At 42.0% G+C, this 18380-nt stretch overlaps 1 protein-coding gene across 1 annotated transcript in view; it reads left to right on the top strand.

The window, feature by feature from the left end:
• The window catches only part of LOC137620796 (uncharacterized), a 148213-nt gene that overhangs the window by 95845 nt on the left and 33988 nt on the right, over positions 1-18380 (top strand). Inside the window, exons 6-7 of the mRNA XM_068351235.1 lie at positions 8770-8955; positions 9416-9529. Of these exons, the coding sequence (XP_068207336.1) occupies positions 8770-8955; positions 9416-9529 (300 nt within the window). The remainder of the gene's footprint in view (positions 1-8769; positions 8956-9415; positions 9530-18380) is intronic.

Genomic DNA, 18380 nt, shown 5'->3' with positions numbered 1-18380 from the left:
TTACAAGTTGACATCTTCATGTAAATGGATGACAGTTACGATGTTAGTTGTGCATGCTCTCCCGCCCATATACCGTCATACCACATCGGTAAGGTATAATATAGTACTACACAGCAATTACCGCAGATAAAATGCTTCTGATCACTTGCATCTACCCCCTCCCTCTGTGATACAGAATGAGACTCGAGAAAAAATACTTTGTGGTTATTATCTCCAACTTCTCTCCACAAGTTAGACAACTAGTCTGATCACTTGCGCGGTTTAGGGTTCCGATTCTTTGTGATCTCCTCCTCACACCGTCATGTCTGCATAGAGCAACAATCTTGAAAGACATAAGCCTTCGGGGTTATTCTTTTTGTCACCTATATTTTAGGGGATTGAATCAGCTCATGCTTATGTTTACGAACTATAGCAAACATAGATTCGAGAGATCACACTACGTGTACACCTTGTCACCCTGTCCCCGCTTGCTCATGCTCCCTTGGGACTTGTGCAAGAAGAAATCCTCCATTTTCGGAGGACTACATCGGGAAGGCTAAATACAGCCAACCCAGAGCTTAGCCTTGGTCTTGCTCGTCAGTGCCTTGACTACGACGATCTCCCTCAATCTGAGTTAGCTCGGCCGGCAGAGGGATTGTGAAGTCTGAAACATTGTCCAGTTTTTCTCAAGAGGGTACACCTTTCTCGCATGCAAGTTAGGTTTTTTCTTCCGAGTGGTCTCCACGCGGAGTGTCGAGAAGAGTCTTGGTTTTATCCATGCCTTTTTCTAGCCCTTGAAAAGTTGTTCGTCGGAGCAAAACGACGAGGTAGCGTATAGACTTGAGTCAGTTTTGATACCTCTTCTGTGAGTTCAGAGGACTCGTCTCTTCTTCAACCAGGGCTCTTCACACCAACATGACTTCTCACACTAGCATGATTTTTTCAGTCCCTGTAGCAAATCCTGATGCTGGAGCACGCACTGCCACTCACCAGAATCCCTTGGGAGTACTGACGATCTACGCTCATATAACTCTGGCCCATGAACAGGTATCCAAGTTGAACAAAGGGCTCACTCCTGCAAGGGCTTACGTGAACAAGAGTGGTTAGTGAACCCCTTTGTGTAACAGAGTTAACTCTAAGGACAGAATATTTGCAGTGCAGTGAAAAAGGACATGCCTGTCCACCTGTTGAGGTGCAAAGGCCGGCTTCTTGATAAACTGTGTAACCTTAGATTCCGCAGGGACGTCTGAACTCAGGCCTACATAATACAGTGATACCTCGGTACTCGACCATAATCCGTTCGAGATCCGTGTTCGACCTCCGATTTGTTCGAGTACCGAATTTTTTTTCCCCATAAGAAATAATGGTATATATTCTATTCCGTTCCCAAGCACTCGAACAGGCCCAAAATATTAATAAAACGTGTACCTAAACAACAATAATTATCTAAATGTGTATGAAATTGGTCAGAAAATCCTATAAAACAATTTTAAACCATTTACTGTACTAAAATAAAACAATTTTAAACCATTTTCTGTACTGTAGTGAACATACCTTTGAGCAGCGGTTCGATGGCATACAGGGATGGATGTGGAGAGGATGGAAGGGGGAGGTTACTGCTTGGAAGGAGAGTCCCCTTCCATGATGTGGCGGGGTAGTTCTCCTTCAGGAGTTGTTTCTCTCTCCAATGAAAGGGTGGGCAGATCTATTTCAGGGGTTTCTTCTCTTCTTTGTCTCTTCTTTGGAGGAGAAACAGGCTTTGATGTAGCAGCTTTCTTTTCTTTTGTGAAAAACTGGTCTATTGTTAATTGTTTCTTCCTCCTCTGCAGTATTCTTCGAAAATGATACATGACACTATCATTAAACATATGCACTGCCCGGTTTGCTACTGCAATTTCTGGGTGGTATTTTTCAGCAAAAGCCTGCACATCTGCCCACTTGGAACAAATTTCATTGATGAGAGAACTTGGAACATCCTCCCTTACCTCATCCTCTTCTGAAGATTCCTGCTCCACAATCAGATCCTGCTGCTGTTGTTGTTGCAGGTGCAACAATTCCTCCACAGTCAACTCGGTAGAATGGCTTTCTACAAGCTCATCAATATCATCCTTGTCGACCTCAAGCCCCAAACTCCTGCCCATGACAACAATTTCCTCAACGACATCAGTGTCATCAGAAATTACAGGGGTAGCAGTGCTTGGACCCGCCTCTGGTTGGAAACCTTCAAACTCCCTCTCTGTGACACATGATGGCCACAGCTTACGCCAGGCAGAGTTCAATGTCCTATAGGTCACACCTCGCCAAGCTTGGTCAATCATGTTAACAGAGTTGAGGATGCTGAAGTGTTCCTTCCAGAATTCCTTTAGGGTCAACTTCGTGTCACTGGTCACTTCAAAACACTTTCTGAAAAGGGCCTTGGTATAGAGTTTTTTGAAGTTTGAAATGACCTGTTGGTCCATGGGCTGGAGTATGGGAGTAGTATTGGGGGGCAAGAATTTGATTTTGATAAAGCTGTATTCTTCTTTCAAGTCATCCTCGAGACCTGGAGGATGTGCAGGAGCATTGTCCATAACCAGAAGACATTTCATTGGCAAGCTCTTTTCAATGAGGTAAGCCTTAACCTGGGGGGCAAACACTTCGTTTATCCACTCAGTAAAGAATTGTCTTGTGACCCAAGATTTAGTGTTCGAGCGCCACATAACTGGTAGTGCACTTTTACAAATATTATTTCGTTTGAACACCCGGGGGTTGTCCGAGTGGTACACTAACAAGGGTTTGATCTTGCAATCGCCACTTGCATTTGCACACAGCAACAATGTTAGCCTATCTTTCATTGGCTTGTGACCTGGCATCTTCGTCTCGTCCTTGGTAATGTACGTATTGGCTGGCATTTTCTTCCAAAATAACCCAGTCTCATCACAATTAAAGACTTGTTGTGCGATCAAATTTTGTTCATTTATGTACCGATCGAATTCCCCCACGTATTTATCGGCTGCAATTTGATCCGAACTAGCTGCCTCCCCATGCCTAGTAACACGATGAATACCTGTTCTATTACGAAACTTTTCAAACCAACCCCTGCTCGCTTTAAATGTAAATGAATCACTTTCACTGGTACTCGGACTTTTCTTCACTAATTCTTCATAGATATGCAACGCTTTTTCACAAATGAACGCTTCACTAACACTTTCCCCGGCCAACTGTTTTTCTTTAATAAATATTAAAAGCAACTTTTCCATCTCCTCAATCACTTGTGGCCTTTGCTTAGTTACCGCCGTAACTCCCGTTGCAACATTCGCCTTCTTAATCATTTCTTTATGCTTTAAAAACGTAGAAATGGTCGACTTCGCCATTCCGTATTCTACCGCTAAATCGGACACTCGTACACCATTCTCATATTTCGCTATAATTTCCTTCTTCAACTCGATCGTTGTTCGCACTGTTTTCCTCTTCTCCTTCCCCTTAACACTCATTACTTTCTTGGGACTCATTATGAAAGCTAAAAAAGCAATTAAAAGCACTGAAAATCACTAAATCACAACGAATGCTGATCGCGCGTTGTCTGAGTGACGCTCTCGAGAGAATTGATGCTTCCCGAACAAGCGAGAGTGGCCGAGATGGCGCGATCATCACAAAGCCCATGCGGTCGTCACGTGTTCGGCTGGTCGAGTACCGAATTTTTGGTCGAGCACCGCAGCAAAAATTTCTCGAAAATTTTGGTCGAACTCCGAATTGTTCGAGTATAGAGTCGTTCGACTACCGAGGTATCACTGTAATGCATTAGTACGATATTCCATCACAAGGTCCTGTTCATTCGTATTCCACCTGGTTGTACATCCTTCACAAGAAGTTTTTCTCCTTAGCATCAACCGGGATTCACAGGAGTGGCTTTAGTCTGCTAGGTCTCTTGGACTACTGACTATTCTAGAAGACTTAAAGAAATCCGTTCGCCAACACCAAGTCGGCCTTTTGAAGTTTAGCCACAATCTGAAGATAGTTGTAAATCTCAAGAAAGTCATCCATGCAGCCAACACACGACTGATATTCCTAGGAATACTGCTAGACATCCGACTAGGAAAATCTTCCCTTCCGAAAGCAGACTAAAGAGACTGAAGAAGGCGGGAAGCCCCTTCTTTCTACTAGACTCCTTGAGTTTTGTCATGATCTGGGGATTGAGATAATCTCGAAAAGTACTCCCTACTAGTACCACAGAGTCTAATATACCTCGGGATTCTTCTAGACACCAGATTGGGGGATGTATTCCCCGCTGATGACTGGCTTCGATGACTGAGGAAAGTAGCAAGTCCCCTCTTGCGACGAGACTTCCTTACAGCTCAGCAGGGGTTACGTCTCCTAGGACTCCTGCCCTCCCTGCAACGCCTACTGTCCAACGACCGACTGCGAATACAATTTCTCGAGTGAGGGCTGGAGTCCAGTGGGTCCAACACAAGGACCTATCATTTCGGTAGTTACCCATAGAACATGTGCAGAAGGCAGACCTGGAATGATGGTGGGGCGACAGACGACAACCATCGCCGGTGGGTAGATCCTCTATCCCCACCTCCATGATTTGAAGTTCTTGACAGGATCCTCTCCTGCTGTGACACATGGCCGAGTCCAAGATTTTTCAGCATATAAACCTCCTAGACTCGAGGGCATCCTTTTTGGCCCCGCAGCATTTTCATCAGCTCCTATCAAGTCACTCCGTGGTCTTGATGAGCAACAACACCACAATGTTGGCATACGTCATCAAGCAAGGCGCTGCTTTTTCTCAGCACCCATGCCACCTAGATGTGGAAGCACTACGATGGGCAGAAAACAACTCTGTGTCCCTATCAGCGCGCTTCATTCCAAACAAAGGAATGTGTTCACCGACAACCTGAGCAGAGAGACTCAGTTAGTGGTCTCCGAGTGGTCTTTGCATTGTCGAGTAGCCAACAAAGTCCAAACTTTGTTGGGTTCCCCGACGGTGGATCTCTCCGCGACGTCCCTAAACAGCAAGCTCCCGTTGTACCGCTCCCCAGTGCCGGATCCGCAAGCACTCTAGCAAGAAGCTTTTCAACAACAGTGGATCAACATCAATGCCTATTCTTTTCCCTCGTATTGCCTGATGAGAAGAGTACTCAGCAAGGTGAGAAAGTCCAACAAATGACCCTCGTAACTTCACTGTGGCATCAAATGGAAGGGTTTCCCAGACCTTCCTCAGCCGTTGTCCTAAGTCCCAAGAGAACTCCCCCTCATGTTACGATCTACGCAGACAACCATATGCAGAGGTTTGCCAGAAAGTCGTAGAGTCCTTGCATCTTTCTCATGGAGGTTATCTAGTATCTCCTTGCCAAGAAAGTCTTTTCACAACATGCTGTAAAAGATGTCTGGTACTTCTGGGAATCTTCAGCTGTAGTATATCAGACACTTCAGTGAGGCCTTTATTGCCTTGCATTTGATGGGAAAAGGTTTACCTTTTCCTTGGAATTTTCTATCTTCATACTGAGTCTCGAATGTACCTGTCCTCAGCTGGAAGTTGACCGTCTCCATGGAACATAATCAGGGTACTGTACTACAATCTGCGAAAGGAGCACCCTAGGTGCCACTGTTGTTGTAGTGGTTTGCGGACTGTGGCCAGAGGTAGCACCCAAACTGCGCAGTGTCCAAATGCTGACCACAACCCAACGTTCACTACACAAAAAAAGATATACAACGGTGGAATACCCAAATAATCTAGATAACAGGTCAAGAGAATAGAGCACTGGGCACCACCCCTTGGTTTATACTGGGCAAGGGGACCCAGCTAGAATCTTAGCTCCTTTTTTTATTTATCCTGCCTTGATCTTGCTGAATATAAGTAAATTATAGAACATTAGGTGAAAGGAAACATTATAATTTTTTATACTGACAACAGGACATAGTGTGGGAGGAAAAAATGATGATACATGACTTATTAGAAAGATTTAATAAAAAACTGTTAGGATTACATTAACATTGTTTTGTCATTCAAATAAACAATTAAAGGAAAAAATAGTACTCCATTACACTCCAGCCTCACAAATAAAAGATAAACAAATTTTTGAATAACAAGAAAAGCGATTCAGATGCTGGACGCACTTATGGGTTCCCTAACCAATATCAAATCAACCATCTAGCATGAACATATAGAACTGTGAAAATACTGTACTACAATAATTTTTCCTAAATCAATACTGTCCTTATCAATATCCAGTCTACCATTAGGCTGCAAAGTTACTCGAACATTCTTAACCTTTGAACAGTATGGCCGCACTAGATGCTGTGCAGGTCTCTGTGGGCCCACCATAGCAATGTCTAGTAAATCTCTAATTGTAAACCTGCACTGTGCTAAAGTTTCGTTGTCATCGAAACTTTTCTGACCAACCACAGTAGTGCCTAAATATCTCATTCTTTGAATGGGTTTTGATAATTCTGGAACAATTCAGACTAAACTCAAACACAGTCACTCTCCTCCTAACATCTGAATTCACTTCCTGGGCCTACGACCAGATATGCCATTTCAGTAGCTCCTGTGAACTATTAATGTTTATGACACCCTTCAAAACATTTCTCCAAAACTCCACCTGGGTCACTGGTCACTTTCAGAAAACACTTGACGTCAATTACATGTTTGGGAAGTGACTCGTGTAGCAGGGCAGAAATATTTACAATACAAGTCTTCACCAGGCTGACTAGCAACATAAACAGGTGCAGGATGATGCAGTACCCTTCCAATTATTAATTCCAAAATTCTAGTTGCCTCTTCAAACGCTACAGGGAGTAGGGTGTGCTGCAAAAAGAAATATCGTTAGACAAGTGGTAGGATCAAAAATATAAAAGATAACACTTATGTAATGGAAAAAAATGAAAAATAAGTTGTATTCATTTTTAACAATACTTTTAATCTTTCCACATTGTCAGACATCCCCTGGTCTTTAAGACGACCTCCCGGCTCGCCCTGGCTTCAACCAGAAGAATTAGTGAACAGCACGCCCTTCCTTACAATGTCGTCATCTTCCATTCTAATAATTAAGAACAAGGATTCTCGACTTCGTTCCCGAGTGTATCTCTAGACCTAAAATCCGACAGCAATGGATTACAGGTTTGAGCCCATCCGGATTGACAGTCTTTGTGAGGTAACCAATGATCCAGATACTCTGCTTCTATGGTAGTATGGGCGTTGGGGTATTACCTCTAGCGAACCTCAGGAGCTCTCACCCGGATGGGAAGGAGGCTTTCAACAAGGGGGATGTTAATAGGACAATCACAAAGAATTTGATCTCGTGGATTCGCAAGGTCATACAGCACCTCTCTAATCATGACTCTCCTCCCTAACCGCGGAAACCAAGAGTCCACAATGTTAGGGGGTGTAAACACACCCCTAACCTTTTAAGAAAACTACTCTGTGGTGCAGGTCCTGTGAGTGGGTGTGGCGAAGCGTCAGACGACTTTCACAGATTTTCCTTCAAGGTGTAACCCACAGGAACATGGAAATGTTCTTTTTCATACCTGTGGTGGTTGCACAATAAGTGGTTTATACACCTCTAGCTCCTTGATTGATAAGTAACAGACAGTGGAGGGTGGTGTTGCTAAGGATATGTCTGGTATGAATGATAAGAAAGACTGGCATCTTCTTTCTTACACCTATCCCCTCTCTGGGGACACAGCACCCACGGTACGGTGCAAGTTGGCTTCCGCTTTCTGCAGGTATAACCACTTCCCTTGTGGAACTTGATATATGCACATACATATTTGTTACCTCCCTTTACCCCTTTGGCGAGGTGGGAATTGGTTAACGTCTATGGCTTGGTCAAAGAGGTCTCAAGAACTCGCAGAATTCTTATCTAGACAAGTCACATTGCTGGTATCACACAATCACACGGATTGCTCAGTCTGCTAAAGTATGCAAATGCAGTTTAGCAAGGTGTCAGGACCTTTCCTAATGACATCGTGTGTAGCACGAAGGAATGTCCCAAGTCAATGACCAAGCCATTTGGTTAGGACTTCCACCCACCTAAGGGTGAATCTTCATTGATAAAGAGCTAAAGGGTTTATATTTAGTGATGGGACAAATTTGTAATTATCCTAACGATACAAATCTGTAGCTTTTTATACAAATTGTCCTGCCATCACCTCCCCTCACACAAGTCCTGCCTGCAATTAGAAGTAACAATAGAACACAGGTGTGAGTTTGGTAGTGAGTACTAAACTCCCCCCCCCCCTAACTGGTGGTGGGATAGTTATGCCTCACTAAAAGTCTTATGGCTAGTCTTTCAGCTTCTCCGAAAGTACATTCCCTAACAAAGAGCTGCAGGTTTGTAGCGCTAGGAAAAATACAAATTATTTTCAAATATGTGAGGTTTAAGCCAAAAATCTTGTATCATGTTTGAGTGCCTCAACATGAGGATCCCACAGTTTTATAGAATAAAAAATACAAATTAATTTGAAATGTTTGCCTAAGTAACCGTGCCTATGTATAATCCCAGGTGTATTTATAAAATAAAAAGTAACCTTGACTGGAAAATAATTATAAATCTTTTTCTTTTTTTAATAAACTTTAGATTAAACAGTAACTTACTCATTAATGGGTTTACACAATTTACACTATGTGACATGTGCAAAGAACCTTCTCTACTATTTGTCACATTCTATTGCGATTGTAGTCATATCAAAATATATAATGTATACCATATGCATGTGCTTGCTCAGATGTGTGCATTAGTTAGTACTCAAGCATTACAATATTATTTTCTCTTTCTCTAATATGGTATTGGGATTTTTTTTCAGTTCTAATCGCATGATTAACCCCATTGATACACCTGCTCCAAGTCTGAAAATAGTTTTGAACAATGCGGGAGAAGCATATAGTGTATATTATTGTCATCTGTGTGGCTGTGAATATCAAGTGAAATACAATCTTCAAAAGCATCTAGAGACCCGTCACTCTGAATTGGAGCGCAATGGTGTGCCAGAGTAAGTGTTATTTATGTGTTCATAAGATTTACAGATTTACTAATAAATGCTGTACAGTATTTGGTTTTTAATTATATCTTGTCATTGTAAATGACTAAGCAACATTGGTTTGGTCATTGTTTTTTGCCAAGTATGGGTTTTATGTATGTTTAATTATATGTATCATGTTTTTCAATTATTAAGAGAATATTAATAATGAGCATTTATATTGTTAAAGGAATGTGCAAGTACATGGAACCTAAGGACCCCTTTCATAAAGTAAACTGTGACTAAAATCAGCTAATATTGTGTTTCCTAATGAGAATGAATTAACATGCATTTTAGTGGGCACATTCTTTCCATCAAGTGAAGTTAAACAAAATATTGGAAAACTATATTGTGTGTGAATTTTAGTTATTTATTTAAGAATTCTGATACAATAAAAAATTATTCTTTCAATATCTTTAATTTGCATTTTCAGGCAAATAGTTCAGTGTAATTTGTGTACAGCTCTCTTTTATTCTAAAAGAGCATACGAGGCACACAGTCATCATCACAGGGAGTCAGACTTGTATGCTACCAATGAGGCAATGAGGTAAATAAAAGATATTTAAGTCTCAGTTTTAGAATTTAATAGCATTTGCTTTAATCTTAACCCTGGATAGGTACGCTCCTCGGACACCCCTTTAAGGGTATACTCGGACGCGAACGACCCCGACGCCAAAAAAAATTCTTGAAAAATCAGTTTTTGCAGTAACCTCCTTTTTTCTTTTGCCAAAAAAAACTTCAATGAATGCTTAAAACAACTGTAAAGATAAATACTACTCATCTGCAGAAAAACTATTTATTATAAATATTTTAAAAAATTAAGTAGAAAAAAAAGACCTGACATAAAAATTCATAAAAAAAAAAGTTTATACATATATACACAAATCCTTTTAGGAATTGATTCTTGAATGTTTAGGACACATCTTGATGTATTTTGGATGAAGTCAGACCCATGGAGGTGAAGATCTGAAATGAGAAAAAAAGAGTAATTTTTTTGGCCAAAAAAATTTGTCCAAATTTCATGAATTTTTTTGGGTACCCAAATGAAATAGGAAGTTGCTAATTTTTTTAGGGAATAAACATATGTTATCCTAAAATAGAAATATGTAAAAAAATCTTCATTATTTTGTAAATTACATTTATATCAGGGGCCATATCTAAAGGTAATTTTTTGAGTACATAGAAATTTCGTAAAAAAATACATATATTTAATATATAATATTTTTCAATATTAAACTTACCCGATAATCATGTAGCTGTCAACTCCGTTGCCCGACAGAATTCTACGGAAGGGATACGCCAGCGATCGCTATACAAGAGGGGGGTGTACTCACAAGCGCCACCTGTGGCCAGGTACAGCAGTACTTCTTGTTGACACCACTTCAATTTTTCCTCTGTCGTGCTTCCGGCAAGACGTTCATGGATATGCTTATAATTTTGGAGTCTTGTTCACGGTTTTTGGTGAAGTATTGCTCTAAGATTTCAGCTTTCGCTATTCAGGAAGTTTTATTATTAGCTTAGCTAACTTTTGGAATTAATTTGATTAATTATGGTGACGAAGAGAGTATGAACTCTCTTTCACCTTTAAATGGCCGACCCTTCCCTTAGACGGAAGTGTTGGTGTCTAAGAGAGTATAGACTCTCTTTCTTAATTTTGCTTAACAAAAGTTATAGATTTATTTTATATCTCTCCGCCTTTTATAGGCCTCTTCGATTAACTTCCTTTTATTATAAACTTATTGAAATTAATTTTTATATTTGTTTATATTCGACCTTTCCTAATAGTAGGCGGTCTTTTCTTGGTACCGAAGTTAATTAACATTGAGCCCGTCATTTCGGTTTTACCTGTTAACATATTATGCTATTTTAATGTTTTTGAAAGAATTTCTTTGATAGTCTCGTACTGTTTTCAAAGTTGAACTAACGTTTTGTTTTGTCTCTGCAGTTGTTGACGTTCAGAACGTTCAACTTGCGCTCTATCGTTACGATAGAGAGAGAATTTTCACGGTGTCACGTTGCAGTAAGAGTAACCGTGTCTAGCGTTTTGTTCATTCTTTCTTAACTTAATGGTTTTAATTCTAATAAAGGAACTTTTCATTTTGGGAAATATTTCAGTTTTTTCCTTTAACAATAATATGTTTTAACGATATATATGATTGGGCTCTTCTCTCAGGTTCTAAGTCAAGAGAGAGAGAGAGAGAGAGAGATAGAGACGGAGGGAGAAAGAGGAGGATAAACGTTTCGTTCAAGCGAGTAACGTTGTTATCGTTTTTGCTCTTCTCCCTAGTCTCTTTAGGGGAAGAAGGTAAACGTTTCTAGAGTTTTTTCTTGTTCTCAAGCTTTATGCGGTGAGAGATTTTAAACGTAGTTTATTTGATCTAGTGTTTAGTCTCTTTCCAGCCACTGAATTATTTATCTTTCATTAGATTTTTCTGTTACATTGTAATTCTGTTTTCGCAATTACTAACTTTTGAGAAAGGATAGAATTGCGTGTTTCAGGTACAAACCGCTTAAAGTTTCGAGTTCAGTGAAATAAGTGCAAACAGAAAATCAAAAGTGATAAGTGATTAGCGCAAAGTGTGTCAGTGTTGTGCGTGAGGGTACTTCTGTGCGTGCCAGTCGTCCTCCCAGTCCGGGACCTCTTGCAAGCTCCCAAGCCCAGGGGAGAAGCAATGTCGAAGGGCAAAAGGGTTCGGCAGGCCTTGATCGGCGCACAGAAGTATCCTCGGTGGTTGTGGGCGTGTCTTACAGAGACCGTCACTCCCACCCGCAGACGATTGAGCCCTTATTTTGCTCGTCTGCAGAAGAAATTTCGGGGAGAAAACGCTGGTCTCAGGTCTCAAGACCTCTTAAACGTAAAGTCCAGACCTATGCCAGACGTACGAAGTTAGAGTTCAACAACCCGGATGCAGTCATTGGGTTAGCTCTGACTCTCCTCAGTCATCAGGTGACTGCACACCTCCTAAGAGAGGTAAGGCGATGCCTCTACATCTTCTATTAAGGCTTTGCCTTAACAGACCTTATCGTCTGTTGATCCCAAGACGACTTTGCTGCAGTCCATGCAGTCGCAGCTTGCGGTCTTAATGCGTGAGTTTCAGGCTGAGAAGGTTACACCTCCTCCTGCGAACGCTCCGCCTCTCCGCAGTCCAGTCTGCCAGGCGTACGAAGTTGAGGTTCCTCAGGCTACCTTACCGCGTTCTGAGTTGCCAGTTACCAGCGGTGTGCAGCAACCTCCGCCTCCTCCTGCGAGAGCTCCGCCTCACCGCAGTCCAGTCTGCCAGGCGTACGAAGTTGAGGTTCCTCAGGCTACCTTACCGCATTCTGAGTTGCCAGTTACCAGCGTTGTGCAGCAACCTTAACCTTCCTTAAGGCAACCTCAGCAATGGGAGCAGGAGTCTTATGCCTTACTTCCTCCGCTTCCGCTTGCGGTTCCACCAGCGAGGCAACAATCTCTTGAGGTACGACAACCTCTTCCATCAATGAGGCAGCCACCTCAGTACTCGCTGCAGTACCTCAACTCTCGCAGCTCACACCTCAGGAACCTTAACTCGTTCCTCAGGAACCTGCTACTGCGCATCCGCAATCCTTACAGCAAGCGCAACTCTTGAGGCAGCAACCTCATGCTATGAGTCAGCCACCTCAACGCATGCATCTGCCACTTTTTCCTCAACTTGAGCTTCTTCCCATTCAACTTGGGAATAACAAATGACAATAATAACACCTCATTACTTTCATAACTTGCATTTGTAATCATATACATGTATGCCTACACAAACATTATGATAATGGAGGTTATTTGTATTACTTATATAAAAATATATATGTATTCCTTGCAATATATTTTTAACAAATCGCAAAATATGGCAAAAATATCTTCTAAACAAAAATGAATCATGAGTTATGAATGTAAGGTAATATTATGTTGATTTTAAACCCCATGCAAGCATGCATGTAGTAATGCAGTGTTGCCAACAGGGCGAGTTTCCCTTTCCTGAGGTGAAGTAGATTATAGTACATTTAGTGTAGCTTAATTCTACGATTATCATGCCGGCTATCAAATTCATCAACAAAACAGTCTAAATCAATTCCCTCGGCACGTGCACTTTCAATGGACGGTAATGCGATATTACTCACTCTAGCACTGGTCATGGAATTTCTGAGAAATGTTACACGCCATGCAACACGCTCTGCTTACCTTACAGCATGCTCTACATACAGCATGCTCTGCATACAGCATGCTCTGCATACAGCATGCTCTGCATACAACATGCTCTGCATACCTTACCGCATGCTTCTCAGTCACACATCTTTGGTTGTTGCCAACTCACTAGACTGTCAAGCAGTTTCATAACGTTGCCTTCTAGTCTGCTGCTTTTGCACCAGTGAAACCCTCACTGAGAGAACTTAGCTTTTCTCGGATATGGTCCCTGTAGATGAGAAAGTGCTTTTCTCCCTCCTTCTGATATTCCCTTGAAGACTCTGTCATTTGGAGAGGAGCCTTTAGCTGCGTAGCCTCCTATGGACTTTTATTTAAGAATAACATGCTCCCAGGGAAGGTAATGGTTCCACTTCAGTCGCTAACCCCGTCTGTTACCACACCTGCTCCCATAGACCTTGAGCTGTGTTGCAAGACATGCAGTCCTAGCTTAGTCCTTGTTAGAGGATTTTTTTGTTTACGGAGTCAGTGTGTCACTGGGAAGACGTTCAACAACCAGCAGAAGTGACTTGTTGTGACGCAGTGCGGCAACCTCAGCAACCCGATAAGGAGTTGTCTGTACGACCCAGACAGTCTAGACAGCTTCGGGTTGTCACTGTACTTCCTCGCTTCCCCATGGTTGACAGTTCACAGACTGTGCAGCAGTACCATGATCTTGTGTCCGGCTCCGTCAGACGACTGGCTTTTAAGAGCTCCCACAAGTCGTCGCTGTCTGGAGATTCTCAGATGGACTATGGATCTGACCAAGGAACTGGGCCTCCTGGTCAATTTTGAGGAGTCTCAGCTCGTCCCATCCCAGACCATTGTCTCCCTGGGTATGGATCTTCAGAGTCGAGCTTTTCGGGCTTTTCCGTCGGCCCCAAGGATCTTCCAAGCCCTAGAATGCATCCAGAGCATGCTGAGAAGGAACCGATGCTCAGTCAGGTAGTGGATGAGTCTAACAGGGACACTTTCATCGCTGGCCCTGTTCATCGTGTTAGGGAGACTCCACCTCCCCCCCTTCAGTATCATCTAGCTGCTCACTGGATAAAGGACATGACGCTAGAGACGGTCTCAGTTCCTGTTTCCGAAGAGAGGAGGTCTTCTCTCGCGTGGTGTAAGAACAGCTTTCTTCGCAAGGAAGTCTATCTTTGGCTGTTCAGAAACCCGACCGCCTTCTCCTCTCGGACACATCAGACACGGGCTGGGGTGCGACTTTGGACGGACAGGAATGCTCGGGAACATGGAATCAGGAACAAAGGACACTTCACATCAATTGCAAGGAGTTGTTGGCGGTTCTTCTGGCCTTGAAAAACTTCAAGTCCCTCCAGCTTAACAAAGTGGTGGAGGTGGACTCTGACAACACCACAGCCCTGGCTTACATCTTCAAGCAGGGAGGGACTCTTTCGTGAAGTTGTTCTAGATCGCAAGGGACCTCCTCATCTGGTCTAAAGATCGAAAGCTCACGCTGGTAACGAGGTTCATTCAGGGCGGTATGAATGTCATGGCAGATCACCTCAGCCGGAAGGGTCAGGTCATCCCCACAGAGTGGACCCTTCACAAGAATGTTTGCAGCAGACTTTGGGCCCTGTGGGGTCAGCCAACCATAGATCTGTTCGCTACCTCGATAACCTAGAGACTCCTGTTGTATTGTTCTCCGATTCCAGACCCAGCAGCAGTTCACGTGGATGCTTTTCTGCTGGATTGGTTCCATCTCGACCTGTATGCATTCCCGCCGTTCAAGATTGTCAACAGGGTACTTCAGAAGTTCTCCTCTCGCAAAGGGACACGGCTGACGTTGGTTGGCTCCGCTCTGGCCCGCGAGAGAATGGTTCTTAGAGGTACTGCAATGGCTGGTCGACATTCCCAGGACTCTTCCTCTAGGAGTGAACCTTCTACGTCTACCTCACGTAAAGAAGGTACACCCAAACCTCCACGCTCTTCGTCTGACTGCCTTCAGACTTTCGAAAGACTCTCAAGAGCTAGGGGCTTTTCGAAGGAGGCAGCCAGAGCGATTGCCAAAGCAAGGAGAACATCCACTCTCAGAATCTATCAGTCTCAAGGGGAAGTCTTCCGTAGCTGGTACAAGACCAATGCAGTTTCCTCAACCAGTACCACTGTAACCCAGATTGCTGACTTCCTGTTATATCTAAGGAAAGTAAGATCCCTTTCAGCTCCTACGATCAAGGGTTACAGAAGTATGTTGGCAGCGGTTTTACGCCACAGAGGCTTGGATCTTTCCACCAACAAAGATCTACAGGACCTCCCTAGGTCTTTTGAGACCTCAAAGGAACGTCGGTTGTCCACTCCAGGCTGGAATCTAGACGTGGTCCTAAGGTTCCTTATGTCATCAAGATTTGAACCTCTCCAATCAGCCTCTTTTTAGGACCTCACATTAAAAACTCTTTTCCTCGTGTGCTTGACAACAGCTAAAAGAGTAAGTGAGATCCACACCTTCAGCAGGATCATTGTTTTCACATCTGAAACGGCTACATGTTCCTTGCAGCTCGGTTTTTGCTAAACGAGCTTCCTTCACGTCCTTGGCCTAAGTCGTTCGAGATCCCAAGCCTGTCCAACTTGGTGGGGAATGAACTGGAGAGAGTACTTTGCCCAGTTAGAGCTCTTAGGTACTATCTAAAAAGGTCTTAACCTTTACGAGGACAATCAGAAGCCTTATGGTGTGCTATCAAGAAACCTTCTTTTCCAAGTTCTAAGAACTCAGTTTCTTACTATTCAGGCTTCTGATTAGAGAAGCACATTCTCATCTGAAGGAAGAAGACCTTGCTTTGCTGAAGGTAAGGACACATGAAGTGAGAGCTGTGGCTACTTCAGTGGCCTTCAAACAGAGCCATTCTCTGCAGAGTGTTATGGATGCAACCTATTGGAGAAGCAAGTCAGTGTTCGCATCATTCTATCTCAAAGATGTCCAGTCTCTTTACAAGTACTGCTACACCCTGGGACCATTCGTAGCAACGAATGCAGTAGTAGGCGAGGGCTCAGCCACTACATTCCCATAATCCCATAACCTTTTAACCTTTCTCTTGAATACTTTTTATGGGTTGTACGGTCGGCTAAGAAGCCTTCCACATCCTTGTTGATTTGGCGGGTGGTCAATTCTTTCTTGAGAAGCGCCGAGGTTAAAGGTTGTGATGAGGTCCTTTAGTATGGGTTGCAGCCCTTGATACTTCAGCACCTTAGAGTTGTTCAGCCTCCTAAGAGGAACGCTGCGCTCAGTAAGGAAGACGAACTTATTTAAGGCAGAGTAATGGCTCAAGTCGACTTCCTTACCAGGTACTTGTAATTTCATTGTTATTTTGAATAACTGATAATATGAAATACGGGATACTTAGCTTCTTGATATACATGTACACTGGTTTTCACCCACCTCCCTGGGTATGAATCAGCTACATGATTATCGGGTAAGTTTAATATTGAAAAATGTTATTTTCATTAGTAAAATAAATTTTTGAATATACTTACCCGATAATCATGATTTAATTGACCCACCCTTCCTCCCCATAGAACCAGTGGACCGAGGAAAAATTGAAGTGGTGTCAACAAGAAGTACTGCAGTACCTGGCCACAGGTGGCGCTTGTGAGTACACCCCCCTCTTGTATAGCGATCGCTGGCGTATCCCTTCCGTAGAATTCTGTCGGGCAACGGAGTTGACAGCTACATGATTATCGGGTAAGTATATTCAAAAATTTATTTATCTAATGAAAATAACATGATATTTATGCAGGTAAAAATATACCAAAATATCACAAATTCTATAGGGAACAAGAATATATATAGATAGGGCAGCTTACGCTTCGGATATGTCCACAAAATGGCCGCCAACCACACTGACTCAGACTCCCTAATCTGCCACTTGAAATGTAGGAAGGGTATGTCCATTTCAAGGTGTTATTTACTAATCTAATTATTATTGGATATGCATAAAAATTGTATGGTGGGTTGCTGGATAATTGTCGATTATTTTACGACTATAAAATTGAAATTCCGACCCAAAAAAAATTTTTTGAAGGGAAATAAAATCGAAAAAAAAAAATGTAAAAATATAATATTTTAGCTAAAAAAATTTGATGATATTCAATAAAAAAAAAAAGTAAACAAAATTTTCCGACAAATAAACATCTAAAGGAATCATTACTCTGTGATAGTTCCTTAGTACGTAGTAATTTTGAAAGAATTGGGAAAAAACGAAAAAATGGCAATCACCGGAAAATCGAACACATACCTATATATACGCCATATCTGGCTAAAAAAAGATAGGCATGGGTAGCCAGATCATCTAGAAACACTTTCCAACACTATAAAAATATAAGTTTTGCGACACTACTTGCCAATTCCTTACGGTAACATGACTAAGCGAAAAAATGCAAAACAAATAAAAAGGGGCACTCGCGGAAAAATGGCTAACATTCTAATATACGGCATTTCAGAAAAAGAAAATTCAGCCACGTGCTAGGCAAACCATCAAGGCACATTTTCCGACAAATAAACATCGAAATGAATCATTACTCTGTGATAGTTCCTTAGTACGTAGTAATTTTGAAAGAAATGGGAAAAAACGAAAAAATGGCAATCACAGGAAAATCGAACACAAACCTATATATACGCCATATCTGGCTAAAAAAAAAAAGATAGGCATGGGTAGCCAGATCATCTAGAAACACTTTCCAACACTATAAAATTATAAGTTTTGCGACACTACTTGCCAATTCCTTACGGTAACATGACTAAGCAAAAAAATGCAAAACAAATAAAAAGGGGCACTCGTGGAAAAATGGCCATTCTTATATACGGCATTTCAGAAAAAAAAAATTTCAGCCACGTGCTAGGCAAACCATCAAGGCACATTTTCCGACAAATAAACATATAAATGAATCATTACTCTGTGATAGTTCCTTAGTACGTAGTAATTTTGAAAGAAATGGGAAAAAACAAAAAAATGGCAATCACAGGAAAATCGAACACATACTTATATATACGCCATATCTGGCTAAAAAAAAAATAGGCATGGGTAGCCAGATCATCTAGAAACATTTTCCAACACTATAAAAATATAAGTTTTGCGACACTACTTGCCAATTCCTTACGGTAACATGACTAAGCAAAAAAATGCAAAACAAATAAAAAGGGCCACTCGCGGAAAAACGCCCAACATTCTAATATACGGCATCTCAGATAAAAAAAAAG

Source organism: Palaemon carinicauda, chromosome 27 (genome assembly GCF_036898095.1).
Source record: "Palaemon carinicauda isolate YSFRI2023 chromosome 27, ASM3689809v2, whole genome shotgun sequence".
Lineage (NCBI taxonomy): Eukaryota > Metazoa > Arthropoda > Malacostraca > Decapoda > Palaemonidae > Palaemon > Palaemon carinicauda.
Note: the sequence above shows the minus strand (reverse complement) of the source record. Positions and strands in the feature narration are given on the sequence as shown.